This window comes from Vigna radiata, unplaced genomic scaffold, assembly GCF_000741045.1.
Source record: "Vigna radiata var. radiata cultivar VC1973A unplaced genomic scaffold, Vradiata_ver6 scaffold_368, whole genome shotgun sequence".
Lineage (NCBI taxonomy): Eukaryota > Viridiplantae > Streptophyta > Magnoliopsida > Fabales > Fabaceae > Vigna > Vigna radiata.
Genome location: NW_014542357.1, coordinates 137,003 through 159,314, shown reverse-complemented (window position 1 = coordinate 159,314; position 22,312 = coordinate 137,003). Strand labels below are relative to the sequence as shown.

The 22,312-nt window shown below is 36.6% G+C and overlaps 1 protein-coding gene across 1 annotated transcript in view; it reads left to right on the top strand.

Annotated features, from left to right (window-relative positions):
• LOC106779636 (mediator of RNA polymerase II transcription subunit 13) overlaps positions 1-22,029 on the top strand; it is a 43,025-nt gene extending 20,996 nt beyond the window's left edge. The window contains exons 15-23 of the mRNA XM_014667790.2: positions 2,089-3,459; positions 7,939-8,182; positions 8,256-8,403; positions 8,759-8,846; positions 8,981-9,059; positions 9,506-9,801; positions 10,034-11,102; positions 18,205-18,576; positions 20,993-22,029. Coding sequence (XP_014523276.1) covers positions 2,089-3,459; positions 7,939-8,182; positions 8,256-8,403; positions 8,759-8,846; positions 8,981-9,059; positions 9,506-9,801; positions 10,034-11,102; positions 18,205-18,576; positions 20,993-21,561 — 4,236 coding nt within the window. The 3' untranslated portion in view covers positions 21,562-22,029. The remainder of the gene's footprint in view (positions 1-2,088; positions 3,460-7,938; positions 8,183-8,255; positions 8,404-8,758; positions 8,847-8,980; positions 9,060-9,505; positions 9,802-10,033; positions 11,103-18,204; positions 18,577-20,992) is intronic.
• Positions 22,030-22,312: the final 283 nt, after the last annotated feature.

The window sequence follows — 22,312 nt, the reverse complement described above, 5'->3', positions numbered from 1 at the left end:
GAGAGTTTCACCTCGCGTTTCCACTTGGAGCATTCCCTCTTTGTTACTTTGATGCCACTGATGCCACAGTCGACGCCCTCTTCGTTCTCCAGTTTTGGTTTCTCGAGCAACAGTGCTTCGATCATCCGCCGCTTGTGTCGCCACTACAGTCAGTCGCTATTGCCACAATCGATGTCCAGTCCTACCTCTTCCGCTTCTGCTTTCTTCTTCTCCTGTTTCAGTTTGACCTCTGTCTTCGATGTTTCCTTCCTTTCGAGACCGGAGCTGCTCCACTTTGGGATTTCCACCATTAATCCAACTTGGAGGAGTTGGAATCCAAGTACTCTCCTTGTTTGGACCAAATCGACCACTCCAGACGCAACTGCGTCAATTCTTTCTTTAGTCGTTGGTCACTTTCTTCTAGGGGTTTAGCCTGTATGTCTTGTGATACAATGTTAAGTATCATCATTTGGGAGAAGTCTAGCACAAAACTTTTGGACCTCCAACCTGTCTTTGGCCTTTTGATGCCATCATAAGTCCCAATCTTTGGTGTTTTGGATTTCTGCCAATGCTTTGTTATAACAGCTCATTGAGAGTTGTTCTTTGAGACCGCTCACTGAATTGACTCTCTCGAAGTTATGGGATTTAGATTTGTACATCGTACGGATCGGATCTCCCCAGTTCTTCCACCTTTACGTTTTGCCATTCAGTCGTGAGAAGGAGAAAGTTCCAGCTGCTGCAGGGTAGTGTAGTCCTTGCAGGTCTGTTGCTGTTAGCCTCTGCAAGACCGTTGTTTCCTGAAGGCCTCTCATATGTTCAAGGCAGTTAAGTCTCTTAAGGTTTGTTGCTACTCAGGACAGTGAAGTCCCTGAAGGTTTGTTGCTGTTTAGGGTGATTAAGTCCCTACAAGTTTGTGACTATTAGCCTTTGAAGGCCTCCCATATGTTACTCATGGAAATCTTGTTCTTGAAGTTTCATGGTGCTAGTTCACTCTCATCCATTGCTGTCCAAGTTGAAGTTTCATGATGCTAGTTCGCCTTCTTCCATTGCTGTACAAGTTGAAGTTTCATGGTGCTAGTTTGCCCTCATTCATTGCTGTCCAAGTTGAAGTTTCATTGTGCTAGTTCGCATTCTTCTGTTGCTGTCCAAGTTGGTTTATTGACTTAATCTATGATTGAGTTTGACTATTCCAAGCTTGGTTCATACAATCTTGTATGATCCAGCTTGAGGGGAAGTGTTTTAATTTGAGATAATTAGAGGAAATAGATACATAATCTTTTATTTTATTTTATTTTCTCTAGATTTCCTAATTTTCCTATTTCTCTTTTTAAGAGAATTAGATTATTACAAATAGAAGGTATCGGAATGTATTTTTTATTATTTGAATAATAAATCAGTCTTATTTTCTACATGAACATAGGTTTCCTCCAACGTGGAGAAACCAAACACATATAACTTCTAGTTATTCGAGAGAACCAGACTCTCCACTCCTATTCTTTTTAGAATAACAAAAACAATGAAAAACTTCTAAAACAACCGTCTACACAGACTTTATAAAAGTTTGAGACAACAAAACCTATTCACAGATATTTGTCTTCCCTTTCATTTCTCCTACTATAAACATTTCCCTTGAACCTATAATTTGTTCTAGCAGCTTGTTTATTGGAACGGTATAAGTTTGATTCTTGCATACAGTATATGCTACACTTTTTGATTTGTATGCCTTACCACAATATGATCTCCTCGAATATGAAGAGGGTTTGAAGATCCTTATTGCATTAATGGAGTTGTATAGTTTGTTCTATCTTCTATTGTCTTTGTTTTGGAGTGTAAAGTGTTTTCCTATTTTATTATGCCTGGTCTCTTGTTTCTTACATGTGTCTGAGTCATGTCATGAATTTTGTTTGATTATATCTTCATGATTCTTTATAAAATTAAAATTTTGATTTAAGATTTGTTTGATTGCATAGATTGTATACTTTTGCGGTGTTTACTCATCATCTTTTTTTAACTCCTGAATACTTCAAATTTAGTATTCTTCTTCTTTTTCTTTGCTTCTTGTTGGTCTTATAATCCAGTTTCTTACTTAATCTGTAATTTTTCTGACAGCCCCCAGGAACAGCAGAATCTCAGGCACTTATGTTTTCTTCCCCAGATTATGGAGATGTGAACAGCAGTCCAGGTGGTGTGATAGATGTTCCAGATCAAATGCTTTTGCCTGTTGGGTTTCCTTCCTTTGAGAGCTTTAACCCCCCTCCTTCAACATCCGTAGAGGAATGTCTTAACAAAAGTCAAGATAACTTAAATAACTCTATGTCTTTGGGTCCATCCAATCATTCTCAGATGTTGCATACAAGGGAGTTTGATCATATAATGAAAGCTGAAGCAATGATGACATTTGCTCCTGAATTTGGTGCTGTTGAGACCCCTACCTGTGAGCTGTCCACGACATTATTCAGAAGCCCATATTTTCCAAAATGTCGTAAAGCAGAGAGTTCAAATTCAAGTTCAAACAATTACTTATATGGTTCAGCACCACCCTCTTCTCCTTGCAATGAAGGATCGGAGGGGAAGAATGGAATGTCTGTCAATACAAAAACAGGGTCTGGAAAACATGATTCTAGTACAAGTCTCCTCTCAAAACATTACTATACATTTGTGGAAAGTAGGAAAGAAAAAAATGATAAAAATCCTGTCATATGTAATGATAATAGCATTGCTAAATCTGAGGGGATTCTGCCACTCTCAAACATTGGTTCTAATGCTATTGTCAAGTCTTCCCTTAGGAAGACAGCTGAAGGCACCCATGAACCAGAGCATGTTCTTCTATCTGCAAAAACTTTGTTGGCTACTGATATCACATGTGTTATGTTGCAAGCTTCTGTGTGCAGATTACGTCATATTCTGTTATCTTCAGGTAACCTAATGCCCATTGGTTTTAGTAGGTCAACTGGGGTTTCATTTTTGAATCAGCTTCCTAGTGACCCAAATACAGCAACAGACAATATATCTGGCAAGTACGATGTGAAGAAGAAAGAAAATATACCCATTCGAATTGCAGGTGATATTGATGGAGGAATGCTTGACGGTCACTTGAATGCCCCTGTTGGTGTTTGGCGCACATTAGGATCTTCAAAAGTTGTAAAACCTTCAAATTCACCTAACATGGAAGTTGGTCCATCCTTTTCTCATAGTTCTTTCAATGAAGAAGGTATTCTTTCTTATGGTCAAAGGAAGCCGCTTCAGGAGCTCCTTGATGGGATTGCTTTGCTTGTACAACAAGCTCTTTCCTTTGTTGATCTAGCCTTGGATGCAGATTGTGGTGATGGTCCTTATGGTTTACTTGCAATGCAAGAACAGTGGAGGCGTGGATTCTGTTGTGGCCCTTCCATGGTTCATGCTGGCTGTGGGGGAACTCTTGCCTCTTCTCATTCGCTGGACATTGCTGGCTTGGAGTTAGTGGATCCACTTTCTGCCGATGTAAGCTTTTATTGTTGTCAGCATTAGAGATAGAACGTAAATAATTACTTGAGGGTGGCAATCTTCACCTATTAATTGAACTTGAGGAATTGAGTTAAGTATAAACCCACATTCTAGTATCATAGACTATCCTAAATCCATTAAAATAGTTACCGATCATATCATCGATGTACCAAGCCCAATGTGTTGGGTGTGGGTGAGATTTGAGAAAATTCCATTATCATGTGTTAGAATGTAGTTGCCTACCAAGCCCAATGTGTTGGGTGTGGGTGAGATTTGAGAAAATTCCATTATCATGTGTTAGAATGTAGTTGCCTACCAAGCCCAATGTGTTGGGTGTGGGTGAGATTTGAGAAAATTCCATTATCATGTGTTAGAATGTAGTTGCCTACCAAGCCCAATGTGTTGGGTGTGGGTGAGATTTGAGAAAATTCCCTTATCATTGGTTAGAATGTAATTGCCTGTTATATATTTGTAGGAAATTAATAGTTACATATTATAGCAAATTAGGATGATTGATTCATGATTATTAGGTAGAAATTTATTATAATTGATTATGTAAATTAGCATAAATACATATTGTGGTCTAACATTAGATGCACAATACATTCAACAAATATACCTTTCTATATGGTATTAGTAGTTTAGGGTTTTGATCTTCGATCTCTAATTTTTCTGTTTTTTCGGATCAACAATACTCATAGGCACTGTGTACCCCTTTTTTTGACATTGAGTGTCCCTTCACACTGGTGACCATTGTGACCAGAACTGCCTTCCTCCGGGAACCACCATGCTTCGTGTGCCACTCCAATCTGTTGTGCAAGTGCCCGCACATGCAACCTCTGTCTTGTGCGTGTGTTTCACGCACCTATCTCAAATTACATTTACCTTTCCTGTTTTCGGCATGATCCACTTGTCAGCATGCCCTCTACCTCCTTCCTCACACCCATGCATCCTGTTTTAGCCCCATTTCAAGTTCATTACCCATGGCTTCCAAAAGCTCACACTCAAATAACCCTTCCATAATGACTTTTACCATTGTTTCATTATTTACATGTGAAAAACTGATGGAGATGAGCAACTATAGCTCCTGGGTTGCTATTGTCCAGCTATGGTTTCAAGGTCAAGGTCGTGCCGACCACTTGACCTAATAGGCCAAAGACTTTCCCGTAATGATCAAGCCAAATGGATGAAAATTGATGCCTTTTTGTGTAGCGTTCTCTGGTTCTCCATTGATGTCAAATTGCAGCCTCAATACCATGTGTTTACTACATGTTATGGTGTATAAGCCAAGACAATATACTTCAATGATGTTCATCGCCTTTACAATGTTGCCCCAACTTTATTATTGTGAAGTTGGAAAATCATGATATACAAACATATCTTGGTAAGCTCGATTGCTTAATTGCTGATTTTCATTGACTCATGCCTTTAACTAATGATGCAAACAAACATGCTGAACAACATGGAAAGATTTTATGGTTCTTGCACTTGCTGTAATTCCTCCTAAGTTTGACTTTGTCCACACACCGTTAGTAAATAAATACTTCGCCACTCAGTTCCTCACATGTTTGGTCAATCTCATTTTTGGTCAATCTCTTATACCTACAATTGATGCATCTGCCTTTTACTCCCAATCTTGCTATTGAGATGGACAAAGTGGAATTCATGGTCAATGCCCTCATTGCAATTTTTCTCAACCATATGGCCATATTGAGCAAAATGTCGTACAAAATCACGATAACAACCCAAGACAACTAATATTGCTCAGATCATTTCTCCGAAAGCATGATATGAGATTTCAATTTATGTTGATCCTACATTGAGTTTCTCCAATACAAGGTAGCCATGCAACCTACACAACCTATCACCACCGTTACTCAGTTTGATAATTCTGTAGCCTGTATTTTTGAGTCATCCTCCCTTGGACCTTGGATTCTTGACTTCGGTGTCGCTGATCATATGTTTGGTAACAAGTCCCTTTTCTCTCTGCCAAAAATCTTTCAATTGTATTTTCCTTGGTTACTTGTGCCTTCAAAAAGGGCTATCATTGTTTTTGTCCTCAACTTCAACGCTATATAGTTTCTGTTGATGTTATCTTTTTCGAGACTACTTCCTTCTACACTTTAACTATATTGGAAGTCAATTTTGCAAGAGAATCTTCAGAAGTCTCTCATGTTTCAGTTTAGGTAATGGCTTCTCCTTAATGTCCATTGTTTCGATACCACATACGTTTTGAAACTCCAATTGTGACTTACTCCACTAATCCTCAAGCATCATCTCCTACCTCTGAACTTCGTATTGTGATACGGAAAGGTATTCTTCCTCTCATAATCCTAACACTCTTTATGCTTTTACCATTACTTATAATGGTTTGTCTTTGTCCTATTTCTTCTTTAGGTTTTGTGTCTATTTCTAAGACTATGCGTGAAGCAATGGCTGGCGCTAGGCAATGATAGAGGAGATGGAAGCCTTACATTCCAATCACACATGGGACCTTATTCCTTTACCTTCTAGCAGGAAAATGGTTGGCTGTCATCGGGTTTGTACAGTGAAAATTGGACTTGATGGTCATGTTGATCAATTAAAAGTTCGTTTGGTTACCAAAGGACATACATAGATCTTTTATCCAGATTATGGGGACACCTTTTCCCTTGTGGCCAAAATAACTTTTGTTCATCTCTCTTTGACTATGGTTGCTATTCATCATTGGTCTCTTCACCAACTAGATATTAAAAATGCATTGTTACATGGTGAATTTTAGAAAGAAGTTTACATGGATCAGCTTGCTTGTTTTCTTGCTCTTGGCGATTCTCGTCGTGTTTGTAAGCTTCATTAGTCTTTCTGTTTGAAGCAATCTCCTTGGGCTTGGTTTGGTCGTTTTGATTTTGCCTTGATACAATTTGGCATGACTAGGTATGACGTTGATCATTTTGTCTTCTCCTTTCATTCTTCTTTCGGCAAGTGCATTTAACTTGGTTGGAATTTGACAACTCAGAGCACCTTTCACAACTATTTCGTACTAAATATTTGGGCCCTCTAAAATATTTCTTAGGCATTGAAGTTGTTGAATCTTTTGGAATTATCATTAATCGACATATGTCCTTGACATTCTTACTGACTGGTATGTTGGACTGTCGTCCTTGTGATACTCCTATGAATCCTAATATCAAGCTTCTTCTAGGGGAGCCATTGAAAGACTTAGAAAGATATCACTGCCTGATAGGTAGACTCAACTATCTCACCATCACCAGACCTGACATTACTTTGCGGTTAGTGTTAGCTAATTTCTAAATGCCCCTTGTCATAGCCATTAGGATGCCTGTGACACATTCTTCTATGCATAAAATATGCTCCAAGACGAAGATTATTGTATGAAAAGACAAAGGCAATACTAAGATCATCATCATATAGAAGATCCACTGTTGGGTATTATGTTCTTTTCGGAGGAAACTTATCTCATGGAGAAGCAAGAAGCAAAATATAGTTGTCAAATCTAGTGCAAAAGCAAAATATCGTACTACGGCAACAACCACTCGTGAGTGGCTTAGGCACTACTACTACTGCTAAAAATAAGGGACATCCATGAAACAAACCTTATTTGTGACAATCAAGTTGCACTTTGCATTGCATCAAACTTGGTCTTTTATGAAAGAATCAAACACATTGAGATTAGTTTTCACTTTGTTAGAGGCCCTCAGGTTGGGTATATATGTAACAAGCTTAGTTCATATGACGAATATCCTTCAGTTTGAGGGAGAGTGTTAAAATGTAATTAGCTCTTTATATATTTGTAGGAAATTAACAGTTACATATTCTAAGGAAATTAGAATGATTGATTCCTGATTATTAGCTGGAAATTTATTATAATTGATTTTGTAAATTAGTATAAATACATATTCTGTGGTTTGCATTAGACACAATGCATTTGGAAAATATACCTTTCTATGTCATGCTTAAGTTAAATACCAGTTTAGAGTTGAGTTTGACATAAATATGACATTCTAAGAAGAGCTGCAATATTTTGAAATGGTGTTTCTGGTACAGATAAGCTTTTTACTGTAATATCTATGGTATTAATAATAGTATTAGTAGTTATTAGTGTTAAAAAGATAATAAATAACAACTATTATTTCAAGAGAATCATTAAAAATCACTACTTCCTTAAGATACATTATACATGGACCTCAGCTAAACACACCAACTACTTGAAAGTAGTAACCATTAAATGCTTCTATTTCTGACGTGATAAGATGTTGATCCTCTTATGAAAATGTCATCTTAGTTTTCTTTTCTGTTTTTATATTGAATCCTTCACATTATGTTCTTAATAATCTACTTTTATGAGTTTGTTTTATATTTGTTGTAATCTCGTGGGGTTGCTTATTTTAAAACTGTAGGCTAATAATGGTCAATGGGGTTTTTGATTGAGTTTTGCTTCATTTTTTATACTTATATTCCAGTGTTTTGAATTCGCAGGTTCATGCATCCACTGTCATCAGTTTGCTGCAGTCTGACATAAAAACAGCATTGAAATCTGCTTTTTCCAATTTGGAAGGGCCATTATCTATAACTGATTGGTGCAAAGGATGCAATCCGTTGGTTGATACTGGAAGCATAGTTGATGGAGTCTCTGTAGAATCGACCAATAATGAATGTAGAGATTCTTCAGAACCAATGAGTCCATCCCAATCATCTGTTGGTGGATCTTCCAGTATTAAGGGTAGAAGTTTGCGTTCACGTTAGTGATGGGATTTTTTGTTCATGATGCTAATACAATTTGGTTGCTAGTGCAGTTTCCAATATGATGGATGGGGCTAAGGTGGATGAGAATTCTCAAAGGAGATCTGGCCTAGATTTATGCAGTACGGAGTCAGAGCAGCAAACATGTTCCCGACTTAAACCTACTCTTATTGCTCTTCCATTTCCTTCTATACTTGTGGGGTAGGTATTCTTTTTGTCATTTGTGCTTAAAGAGAAGTAAGTTAATACATGATTACCTGGGGTTCAAGCCTTTTTATAGTATTTGAGGCTTTACTTCAGTTAGTTTAGTAATCCCTATAATCACGGGATATCTTTGTATTTATTTATGTATAAAATAGACACTGGTTGATCTCTCTTGGTATTTGGCCGTAAGAAATTTCAATTATTTATTTTTAAGTGCTAAAAGTAACCCATTAGATTAATCACTTGCTTATTTTCTGGTATATTGTCCGTCTTATATTGAACATGATAAGATATATCTTGTACTGTGGAGTTTGTTATTTAGTTAACCACTGATACATAGCATGTCTAATAGGTATCAAGATGATTGGCTGAAAACATCAGCAAACTCCTTGCAGCATTGGGAAAAAGCTCCTCTAGAGCCCTATGCTCTACAGAAACCTGTAAGTTCATTATTTCTAATTGCTGCTGTTATTAATAGAACCTTCTCTACCATATATTCTGATTTATTTACCCAATGGGTATGAGCTTAAAAGCATGATTTCATTAATATCATGATTTGAATTGTTGGTTGTAGATTACGTATCATGTCGTATGCCCTGACATTGATCCCCTTACTTCTGCTGCTGCTGACTTTTTTCAACAGCTAGGAACAGGTAAGTAAGTAGTGGTAACTATGATTCAATTTATCTATGAAGACTATTTGATGATGTTTACAAATTGCATATTTGATACATGTTATGGTATATCTTGGTTTTAACAAATTTGTGTTCGTATCAAATTATCTATCATGTATTAATGATAGTAAAAAAGAGGCCGAAGAAAAAATGGAGAAACCAGAGTTGTTGAATCTTGTCTCCTTGGAAATAAAAGTCATCTTTTTGATGGATGTAGTGGCTATTTGAAGTGCTTTGAGGATTATGTGTTTCTGGTCTTTTCTGTTTGTTGTACTAATTAAATGTAACTACAGGTGATTGCTGTGCCAGAGCTGCTCTGCTTCTAGATTTTTGTGCATTGTGACTGCTATTTAAGTTTCACCCTTCACTCTGATTTTTTTTGTTAGTTTGTTCTGTTAGTCTTATTTTTCTTTTATTCTTTTCAGTGTATGAGACATGCAAGCTGGGTACTCATTCACCCCAAGGCTTGGGGAATCAGATGGAGATAGAGTCTTCAAAGTTGTCATCTTGTGGTTTTGTTTTACTTGACTGCCCCCAATCAATGAAGATTGAGAGCAGTAATGCATCTCTTGTTGGTTCAGTAAGTGATTATTTTTTATCATTATCAAATGGCTGGGATCTGACTAGTTATCTCAAGTCTCTTTCAAAGGCACTTAGAGGTTTGAAAATTGGCTCTTGCTTTTCTACAAATCCAGGCGAAGGAAATAACAGTTCATGCTTGGTAAGTGACTTGTTTATTGGCTAAATTTTGTAGATTGAATGGTTATTATGTTCTCTAAGTGCTGATCAGTCCAAATTATGACGAGGCTTTAACAACTTGGTTGTTTTAAGTATTAATGGCATGACACTGTTCATTACAGAAAATAGTTTTGTTATAGTATATTTCTCTAATTTGTACTGTAAATTTATGTGCATTGGTGCTTTTGATCTCATCTTTACCCCATCACGTTTAGGTAATCTATGTGGTATGCCCATTTCCTGATCCCACTGCAATTTTGCAAACTGTAATTGAATCTTCTGTTGCGATTGGATCTGTAGTCCAACAGTTGGATAGAGAGAGGAAATCTAGCTTGCATAGTCAGGTTGTAAAGGCATTAAGTGGCTTGGCTGCTGTGGACGAGGCTTCTCCATCTAATGTCCTTGTGCTTTCAGGGTTTAGTATTCCAAAATTGGTCTTGCAGATTGTTACTGTGGATGCCATTTTCAGAGTCACTAGCCCATCTGTCAGCGAACTTGTCATTTTAAAAGAGACTGCTTTTACTGTGTACTGCAAGGCTCGTCGAATTTCACGTGGAATCTCTAGTGATTTTTCTCAGTCTGCATTTTCTGGTAGATCTCATTCTGTTTTGACGCAGCTGCCTTCTCCCATTTCTGGGATGTGGAAAGATTGTGTTGGTCCTAGAATGGCAGGACATTCTCTTCCAAGAGAGGGTGACATTGATGCTAGCTTGAGGCCTGGTACTTGGGATAATTCTTGGCAGCCAACAAGGACTGGGGGATTGAGCTGTGATCCAAGTAGAACTGGAGATATTTTTCTCCTTGATGAAATTCGTTACATGTTTGAACCCCTTTTTATTCTGGCAGAACCAGGTTCTCTTGAAAGTGGTATTTCAGTTATTGGTAGTCCCACTTCAGAATCTTCCAAGGCATTGGTAGATGACAGTAGTGGTAACTATGTACAGAGTACAAGTACAGCAGGAAGTGTGGAGTCTGCTTCAAGCACTGATGGATCTGGGTCTGATCCGAAGACTCCTGCAAGCCTACATTGTTGCTATGGATGGACAGAGGACTGGCGTTGGCTTGTATGCATCTGGACAGATTCGAGGGGAGAATTGCTGGACTGTAACATTTTCCCCTTTGGTGGTATAAGCAGTAGGCAGGATACGAAGGGACTGCAGTGCCTATTTGTACAAATTCTTCAGCAAGGTTGTCTGATAATTCAATCTTGTGACCCTGGCCTTGCAAGACCTCGAGATTTTGTGATAGCACGCATTGGAGGGTTTTATGAGCTCGAGTATCTTGGTATGGTTTCTATCACCGCCTCTTATCCTGTGGGTTATGTTATATGCACATCAAATTTTGGGCATGGCTTATCCACAAAATGTCATTGCCGTGGCATACTTTAGACATCTAGAGTGTGAGGTTTAAAAAATATAATATACCTACAAATAACATAATAATTCAATATTATAGGATGCTGTAAATAAAATTTTATATTTTTTACTATATTATTATTATTATTACTTGATTATCATACTATATTATTATATTTTGCTCTAATTACTATCCTCTTATCATTACTCTAGTTAGTTATATTATATATTATGCTTTACAAAAGAAAGTTGTTGGATTTAAACTGAGGTCTAACAGTCCAAAATATAAAAAGAGGAGTAAAAAAACTAAAACCCTAATATGATCCAACCCACTCATTTGTAGCTTGCACCAACCACATCAATGAAACTGAACAAGAGAAAAGAAATGGGAGAGTAGTGAGATAGTAAAGTGTCCAAGACTAAAACACAAAACAGAACAAAGCTGAGAAAGATACCAAGAGAGATCTGCTCATGTGATAAGAAAACACAACTGATCCAAGCTGAGAAAGAATCAAGAGACTGAACAACAGAAAGGAAATGGGAGAGTAGTGAGATAGTATAGTGTCGAAGACTAAAACACAAAAACTAAACAAAGTTGAGATAGATATTGTTAGAATAATTACATTTATGTATCATCATTAAGTTTACTAGGGTGTAGTGTGCTAGTTTTTTACTAGTTGTACTTATAGTAGTAGAACCTAGTTTTGCACCTAGGTGTCTAGTGCAGTCTCTTAATCTTCCATGTACTCTTGTATAAGTTCTTTATTATAAATAGAAGATTGTAAGAGGGATCTAGTAAGCCCTCTACAAATATATTTTCTGTTTTAATCTCAAGTTGGTATTAGATGGGTTGATCCCGCTTTGGTTTCTGTCTCGTCTTATCCACCGGCATTAGTTATTGTTGTTAGCATCTATCTAGTGCTGTTTGCAGCTGTTCGCAATTGTCCACTCCCTATTTGCAGTTGTCCATTGCCGTTTGCAATTGTTCAACACTATTAGTCGTTGTTCTCTATCGTTTTGTCGCTATTCGCCGTCGTTTACCATTGCAGTTTCGTTCGACGACTATCGGATCTAGATCGTCTCTCCAAGCGATGACCATCCCCCTTCGGTGTCAAGGTCCGGTTCTCTGCCATGCACCGTCTTTTGCTCGTCAGAACATCACTGTGCCACCATGGTTGTTGCAGGACCCTCCTCTCTCCATTCTGACCCTCAAAACTTTATTTCGATAATGTCTAGAAGCCACCCTTGTGGAAAGTCACCTAGATTTTAAGGTTTTCCTGGCTGGTTCTTTGTCCCTTGATCAAAAATGGCATTTGGAAGTGTCATTTCATTCTCTGGAAGTCCCTCAATTACTTTTGAGAAGTAATATCTTGGTCTATTGTCGTCAAAATGTGGTTTCTTGACCAAGGACATTATGATCACCTTGAGCAATATGGTAGCCATGTACCTGCTGTAAAAGCCAATTAGTGGAAATTAGTAGATTTCCAATTTTGTGAAACCCAAACTTCTTATGTCTCTTAGAACTTCCAAAACTTGTCACTCCTTTTAGAAGAAAGCTCAAAGCATCTATGCCAACAATATTCAACGTGTTTATGACACGACAACCAAGCTTGCATCTCTTAAAATGGAGACCATGATATGGTGTTCTTCATGACTGAAGCCTAATCTAGTGTCGAAGAAATGAGGATGTTTTTGGAAGTGGACTCTTTGAGGATATCAAGAAGAAAATGGACAAATATTATTTGGTGTTGATCCTTCATGTTATACATCCAAACTTTGATCATATCAGAGTTCAACTTTTGACTAGTTATGAGGTCCCTTCCATAGAAACCTTGACCACACGCCTTCTTCGTTACTCAGTGCCTCAAACTCAGGAAGCTCATGATCTAATGGAATCATATGTCATGGTTGCCACACGAGGAAGAGGAGGATGTGGCCAGAGGAGTTGGTCGAGGAGGTTAGGGATGTCCTCAATGTGCAAAAAGATGGGTCACACTCAAGAGAATTGCTACTCCTTGCATGGTTTTCCTTCCAAAATCGTCAATATCTTGAAGGCTAAAACTACCAAGTCCAAGTTCATTAAGGATGAATATCAAGAGTATCTATAGTTAAAGTCTAATAGCTTGGCACAAACATCTCAGTCTCCCATTACATCAACAACTTGCATTTCTCAATCCATGGAAGGTCAAAATTCACGGGTAATTAACTTAAGTGCTTTTGATCACATTTCTGGTAATACCTCTTTGTTCTCAATCGTTTCCTTTCAAGAAAAACGTCATTTCATAACCCTTGCAAATGGCTCAACTAGGAAAACATGTTAGATCTACCTTTCTTAAAAGGTTTGAATCAATGTGTAACTTTAGTTTCTCGATTATCTATTATGATACCTAGGGACCTAGTCGCATCTCCTTTTTTAGTTTTAGGTTTTTTGTTACCTTCATTGATGAATATTCAAGATGTATTTGGGTTTATCTAATGAAAGACCATTCTGAATTGTTACCCATGTTTACATCCTTTCTGAATGAAATCAATAATCAATTTGGTCAAGTAATCAAAATCTTAAGAAGTGACAATGCCAAAGAGTATTTCTCATCCACCTTTTTTGTAATCTTGACTTGCCATGGTATATTACATCAGTCTACTTGTCCTCATACACCGTAGCAAAATGGTATATTAGAAAGAAAAAATAGACACATGATTGAAACTACTCGTACCCTTTTGCATGGTGTCCATATTCCTGTTTATCCTGGAGGATGTCATTTTAACTCCATGTTTTCTTATTAATAGTATGCCCTTCTCCTCTCTCAATCATAAAGTCCCTTTCTTCATGACATGTCTTTAGGACTAGACAAGTTTTTTGCTCGTGCTATATGTGTCTTCTTGGGCTATTCTTGACTCCAAAAAGGATATCAGTATTATTGTCTTGAAACCAAGAAGTACTACATGTTTGTCAATGTTGAATTCTATGGATAGACTCTTCACTTCTCTTCATTTGTTCATGATGTTCATATCCTCTAGCAGGTCCTTCATATTCCAATGGTTGAGTCCAATATCTCCAATGTCTTTGTCAATCAAAGACTTGATCAAAGTCCTCCTGCACCCTTCTTTCCACATATTGATATCTTCCAACACAGGACTTCGATGGATAGTCCACCTCTTTGAGAAAATGGTGAATCCTCTACTTCAGATTCTTCTCCTTTGTCACTTCATATCGCACCTCCTGATGAAGCTTATTCTGGTTGGCCCATTGCTCTCAGAAAAGGTACTCGTTTCACTCGAAACCCATATCCCATTTATAATTTTCTTAACTATAATAGATTGTCGCCTTCCTATTATTCTCTTTTATCCCTGGTGTTTTTTGTGGTTATAACAAAAAATCTGAATGAAGCACTTGCTCTCTTGGATGGCGACAAGCTATGGTTGCAGAAATGCAAGCTCTTGACCATAGTAATACCTGGGAGCTCGTGCCCCTTCTGCCAAGCAAAAAGGCATTTGGCTGCCGATGGGTGTATGCAATTAAATTCGGGTGTATGCAATTAAATTCGGTCCTGATGGTGAAATTGATCGGCTTAAAGCCCGATTTGTTGCAAAGGGGTACACTCTGTTGTCTTGATTATTGTGACACTTTCTATCCTATAACCAAGATGACTACTATTCTCCTCTTTGCAATTTTAACAATTTGTCACCTGGTCACTTCATCGATTGGATATTGTGAAATAGTGAAAGAGATGAGGGAAAATCTCCCGTGTTAAATACACACATAGGGTTCTCTATTATAATAGAAGAAATATGGGCTAAGCCCAAATACAAATGAATATGTAAGAATAAAATAAAATAAAATAAGGACAATGTTTGCCTAATAAACATATAGGGACTATGTTTCCCTAATTAACATAAACACAATATAAACTAAATATAATATCTCTAACATGTTGGAAGTCCCACATCGACAAGAGATAAGGCCAATTTATAATATATAAGTGGGGTGCAGACCTCACCTTACAAGCCGGTTTTGTGGGGTTGAGTTAGGCCTAAATCCCATTTATAACATGGTATCAGAGCTATGGTTAGAGCCTATCCTAGCGATATTTGTTGGGCACATTGTTTCACCCGTTATTGAGCTGTTATCGAACCACCCATTAATATCTAGTTTCACGCTCAAGATGTATATACCTCGGCGTGAGGAGGGTGCGTTGGAAGTCCCACATCGATTAGAGATAAGGCCAATTTATAATATATACGTGGGGTACAGACCTCACCTTACAAGCCGGTTTTGTGGAGTTGAGTTAGGCTTAAACTCACATTGTAATAGATATCAAGAATGTCTTCCTCCATGATGATTATGAGGATGAAGTTTATATGGAGCAACCTCCTAGGTTTGTTGCTCAGGGGGAGTTTGGTATATGCAAATTGCACCGATTTCTATATAGCCTTAAGCAATCATGACATGCTTGGTTTGGAAAGTTTAGCTCCATTGTTCGGTTTTTTATTGTTATACATCTTTTGGGAACTGTGCTTACTTAATAGTATATGTTTATGATATAGTCATTACAGGAAATGATACGGTTGGAATATCTCAATTGAAGGAGTACTTATATAGACATTTTCAAATCAAGGATCTTAGAAGTCTCAAATACTTCTTAGGCATTAAAGTAGCTCAGTCAAAAGATGGAGTTGTAATCTCTCAAAGGAAGTATGCTCTTAATATATTACAAAAAACAAGCATGATTAATTGTAGACTGGTAGACAGTCTTATGGACCCAAATCAAAAATTAACAACAGAAGAAGTTGAATTATTTTTTGATTCATGGGAGGTATAGGTGGTTGGTTGGAAAACTGATTTATCTCACTATTACAAGACTAGATCTATCTTTTGCAGGTGGAGTGGTTAGCCAGTTCATGCAGGTTCCTTGTGTTGACCATTGGAATGCTATCATTTACATTCTAAGGTATATCAAAAAAGCTCCCAGAGATAAAGGAAGCATTCAGGTCTTTGGGTGATGTAGATTGGACAGGTTTGCCTATTGATAGATGGTCTACTAATGGATATTGTGTTTTCTTGGGAGGAAACATTATTTCATGGAAAAGTAAGAAACGAAATGTAGTAGCTCAATCAAGTGCTGAAGCCGAATAGGGCAATCGCATCCTTAACATGTGAACTTATATGAATGAAGCAGTTCCTTAGAGCTTAACTTTTGTGACATTCAGACTATGAAGATGTCATTTTGCGACAATCAAGCTACTATCCACATTGCATCCAATCTAGTGTTTCATGAGAGAACTAAGCATATAGAAATTGATTGTCATTTTGTTCATGAAAAGTTGTTGACAAAAGAAATATGTACTAAGTTTGTTGGATTAAATGACCAACTTGCATATGTGTTGACCAAGTCATTAAGGAGTCCTCAGATTGAGTTTATTTGTTCCAAGTTTAGTACATACAATCTATATGCTCCAGGTTGAGGAAAAATGTTAGAATTATCATCATTAAACCTACTTAGGGTGTAGTGTGCTAATTATTCATTAGTTTTACCTATAGTAGTACCTAGTTCTACACCTTGGTGTTTAGTGCACTCCCTTAATCTTTCATGTACTCTTGTATCAGTTTTTTATTATAAATAGAAGATTGTGAGAGAGATCGAGTAAGCTCTCTAGAAATATATTTTCTGTTTTAATCTCAAGTTTCTTAACTAATTCCTATTGATTGAGAAAATTACACTAACATCCACACCCCTTGTGGTTCTTTATATTCCACACGCCTATGCCTTTGTAACATTTATAATGACTCCTCTTATGGGGATTAAGAAGGATTATTGTAGAGGTTAAAAGGGTAAAAGTACCGTGTACAATTTGAACAAAGAATGGGGTATCGATGTAATTCACTTATTATTACTATTATTATTCACCTCAACCTGTGATGTGTTGGTTGGAACAGCGTCTTGCATTTTTGTATACTTTAATATTGTTCTGTTCATATGATTGAGCTATTCACTGTTTAGTTTATCAAAATGATCTCTATAACTTGTTGATGAAGAAGAATTTTGCCTTTAGTTTGAAGTATTGTCCTAGATGTATTTGAACTTCTGGGTTTAGATCATGCTCAAGCTGTTCCAATCTTCAAGTTATCATGGATGAGAATAGCATGCTACAGCTAGGCTAAAGTGCCATGGCGGAGTGGAGTGGCTACAGGCCACAAGGGACGATGACTTGATGGTACAGTTCAGTGTGCATCGCATGGAATGGTGGGAATTGGACGCTCTATTCAAACTTTTTCGTTATAACAGCCTCTTCTGCCCCTTTTCCTTCTGTGATCTGTTGCGGCCTGTTTGTCTGTCCATGGCTGCATAGTTCTTTTGAGCTCTTCTAAGTTCATGGAAACGGCACTGGGTTACGGTAGACTCCTAGGCTTTTAGTGAAGGAAGTTTGGGATTTGGAGAATTAGGCCAATTTGCCAAAAACATTTTTGGGTGTTTTTTCTCCTTTTTCTGTTTGTTCGTGACTCTATTTTGAGTCTGACTTTGACAAAAAGAAAGCATTTCATTATGCATATAATATAATAAATAAACTAAATAGTAATAAAATATGATAAATTATTTAATGCACATGTAATATAATAAACAATGTAATAGTAATAAAAAGTAAATAAAACATTACATACTTTGAGTATAATATATGACGTGATAAACTAAATGACAATAGAAACTGAATATAACAATATTTAACAATAGCAGTAATAAAAATATAATAAACTAAATAATAATTAACCAATAACAATGCTGGCTATTCCGCAGTGTGTTATACCACTATTATGTTTTTTGAGCTGGCTACTTTGCTTTGTGGGATTTAAAAAGTAATAAAAAGTAAATAAAACACTTACAATGGTGCATGGTTTGTTGGCATATTTACATTCATCAAAAGTAAATTAGCTTTATTTATATTTTCGCCACTTTAGATTGAGAAGCTAATTTTCGTTTGCATCTTATTGCTACCTCTATACATGCATTTTTACCTTGATTATTTTTTTCAAACAGAATGGCAGAAAGCCATTTATTCAGTTGGTGTATCTGAGATGAAGAGATGGCCTCTGCAATTGCGGAAATCTATGTCTGATGGGTTGTCTGCAACGAGTAATGGTTCTTCTTTGCAACAACAAGACATGAGTTTGATCCCAGAACGAACTCTTCCTTCCTCTCCTAGTCCCTTGTACAGCCCCCATACCAAATCCACTGGTTTTTTGAAAGGCAATTTAGGGCAACCTGCTGCAAGAAAGCAGCTCATGGGTGGACATTCTATGGTTGACAATTCAAGGGGTTTGCTTCATTGGGCACAAAGCATTAGTTTTGTTGCAGTTGCCATGGACCATACATTACAACTAGTTCACCCAGCAGATTCCTCCACTCCTGGTGAGTTTTCTGTGCTACAATTATTTCAAATTCTATTTTGTTAAATTGCATTCATGAGAGTTGTTCTGATGGATGATGAGTAGGGGCACAAGAATAGATGATATGAGAAAATGAAAGAAAATATAGGAGAGAAAGGTGATACTAGATTCTGAAAATTTTGCAACACAAGCTGAAATTGGGATTATGATAAATGTTACAATCAGTGAAGGAAATACTGAGGTATACATTTATACAAGCTTATATCAACTGTCAGTTAACTGATAGCTGTTATGGCCTAACAAAACCATCAGAAACCTTTACAGACCAAAACACGTCTGATAATAGTTTCATCTTTAATGGAAAGGGTTTGCATAGGGTATTGTAGTATTTTGTCCCGATACTCATTTGTAAACATACCTCACCACAGGCCCAATCTGCTTGGATGGAAAATTTAGTGTCAATGTCTGTGTGTTCTTAATAATACCTGGATACCCTTACCTAGATCTAGTAACCCACACTATAGCTGAGTGAAAGTGTTTGTCATATCCTAATTGTAAAGTACAAGTGGAAACCCATGCCTTTGAGCGAGTATGTCCAATTTTTTGTCATAATTAAAAAATTAAACATTATAATAATTACTAAACTGAAACATAAGCAGTAAAAAAATGTATCTACAAAAGAATCGGTTACTAAAACTCCTTATTATTAATGGTTAGGTAATTTTTACACAAGTAATGAAATAAATAAGATGAGTTGCATTCACAAGGGTAACAATATAAACGCTAAAAAATAGTAGTTACAAGAATAATATTCTTTATTAATAATTATAGATGACCATCAAAATATTTAGTTAGATTCATACCTGGCATAATAAAGTAATAAAACAGGAGTCCAATCTTGTCTAATAATTTTAAATTCTTTGACCTCTCAAATTGGTAGAGATTGGTGTTAATTTTAGGAGAGGGAAATTTTCTTTATTTCTATACATTATTCCAAATTACATTAGAAATTATAGAGTGGCTAGGAGACATCCTACCCATCCTGATTACAAAATGAATATAAAGATAGGGTAGAAAATAAAGGAGAATAGAATCAAACCAGATTTGAATAAGTAATATTAATTGATCTTAACTAACTAACTAAATAGTCTTCTAGAATCCTTTTTTGAAATTTAAATTAAAATAAAAATGCATACAACTCTCAGCAGGTACATACGTGTCCAAGTCCAACTTGCTTATAGAGATAAAAATTTGTTCTAAGAAAACCTCTCATAAGAATGTATTCAACTTACTAGAAGTAGGAACAAGTGATATGTACGCGTTCCCTTTCTTAAAATGTCGATCAATTTTGACATGCTTGCTCGGAAAATGTAGAACAATTTTCGGAGAAATACTGACTGTTACCTTGTTATCATTGTACAACTTCATGGAAGAGTGATAGGAAGTTGTAACTGTTGAATTCCTTTTAGCCATAACATTTCTCTAACTATTTGGTGCCATTTCCTTATATTTTAATCTCTGTGCTACTGGCTACAATTTTTTTTGCGTCTCCAAGTAACCAAATTTCCCTGAACAAAAGTACAATAGCCAGATGTTGACTTTAGGTCAGGCATGGATCTAGTGGTTGGCACCCGTGAAAACTTCAATTCTATCATAAGCCTTGCCGCCCAATTTTCTCAAAAAGAAGTCCCCTTCTCCTAGAACTTTTTATTACCTAAAAATTCTGTAATCTTCCTCAAGATGTTCATGTGGAGAGCTCAATATGATTCACTGACATTCCTTGTCATCTTTAGTATTTAGTGGTATCTACTAGATCACGCTTGTCTTTACCTCCAAGCTCTTTATTAGGATCTATACTCTAGGAGTTTCTGCGTGCCTGAAACCCATCATCTCAATTTATTTGAGAAGATCTAAAATATACTCTCTATGACAACCATTACTTTCTGTGATCTTGCAAACCCCATCCCCAAAATTTAAGTACTTGAGGCCTTCAATCTCAAAGTCGAAGGAAAGCATTCAACTAATTATTTTGTCCAAATCATCTCAGGTAATCCTAACGGCGTCTACGTTAACAATAATCATTACTATTTTTCCTCCAAAAGAATAACTTTGGTATAGCTCCACATTCATGACAAAAATTGCATTTTTTAAAGTTGCATTGCACCAATACACCAAAAACCTGTTTTGGCAATAAAGGAGATTCAGTTGAGTATTCTTCATCATGATTCTCAACTTAGGATTTCTGGATAAAAGTTTTAATTGTAGATATATTGGCATCGGAAGATGAAATTAGTATTCTGCAAAGCTACTACGATACAAAATTTTTTTTTCTAATGGTAGCTAATAGTTGAATATTCATAATTAAGTAACTCATGTAAGTATTGTAGCAATAACTTTTTGGAGGGGAACTGAAAGGAGTAGTGGTTTGTCTATTGCAGGTTACATCGAAGGTTTCACTCCAGTGAAGTCTCTTGGTTCTACGTCTTCTGCATACATTCTAATTCCTTCTCCAAGCATGCGATTTCTTCCTCCGACAGTTCTTCAACTCCCCACGTGCCTCACAGCAGAGTCACCACCACTGGCTCATCTGCTTCACAGCAAGGGTTCCGCTCTTCCTCTCTCTACTGGATTTGTGGTTTCAAAAGCTGTACCTTCCATGAGGAAGGACTACAGAAGCAACCTAAAGGAAGAATGGCCCTCTATACTTTCAGTGAGCCTCATTGATTATTATGGAGGTACTAACATCCCCCAAGAGAAAGTGGTCCGAGGAATTAACAAACAAGCTGGTAGAAGTTTAAGCTGGGAAGCTAAAGATTTTGAAATTGAGACGCACTTGGTTCTGGAGTCTATTGCAGCAGAGCTTCATGCCCTGTCTTGGATGACAGTGAGTCCCGTATACTTAGAGCGGCGGACTGCGCTTCCCTTCCACTGTGACATGGTTCTAAGACTAAGAAGACTTCTTCACTTTGCCGATAAAGAGCTCACCAAGCAGTCAGAGAAATCTTGAGTACGCGTTATATATACAATGATAGTGAAAAGTGCTCATTGGTTAGAGAGGAAAGACAGCCAAACTGAGCTCAGTAGACTGTATCATACTAGATCCACTGTGATTATATGTAAATTAATTGTAGAGGCTGATGTGTTCCAGGAAGAAATAGATTTAGAAATCGTTGGGAATGTACATGAGCTTTTCCAGAACATCTGATTTTAACCCAGATTAGCATGATTGATAGGAATTGTTGATTGTAGTAGCACAGAATACCATACTCTATCTTTGTAGTATTTGGGTCCCCGAAATTTCATTTCCTTTGTAATTAGATATTGTAAAACAATAATGTGACAGTAACTAATTTTATGCTTGACATTGGTTTGCTAGGTATAATTAATTAATTCGTAGGCTAACGAATATGAATCCTTGCTAGGTACAATAGGTTTAGTATTTATTATATTTAAAAGCAAGGGATTTCTTTCTGCACCCTTATTTTTCTTTTGCATCATCATTGTAAATAGTATTGTTAAAACACGTTGAAACTTGTATGTTAATCTGATTCTTAGAGCCTTATTGTATTATAGATGGGATAAAAAAGAAAATGTTTTCGGAGAACACAATGTTGAGAATTTATATATTTAAGATTCTAATCTTATAATATAAAAATTATTAATATTTTTTATTATTTTGGATTGTATTTGGAATTTAAATGATTTTATATTATATTATATTTCTTATTTTAAATTGTTTTTAAAGTTTAACATAATTT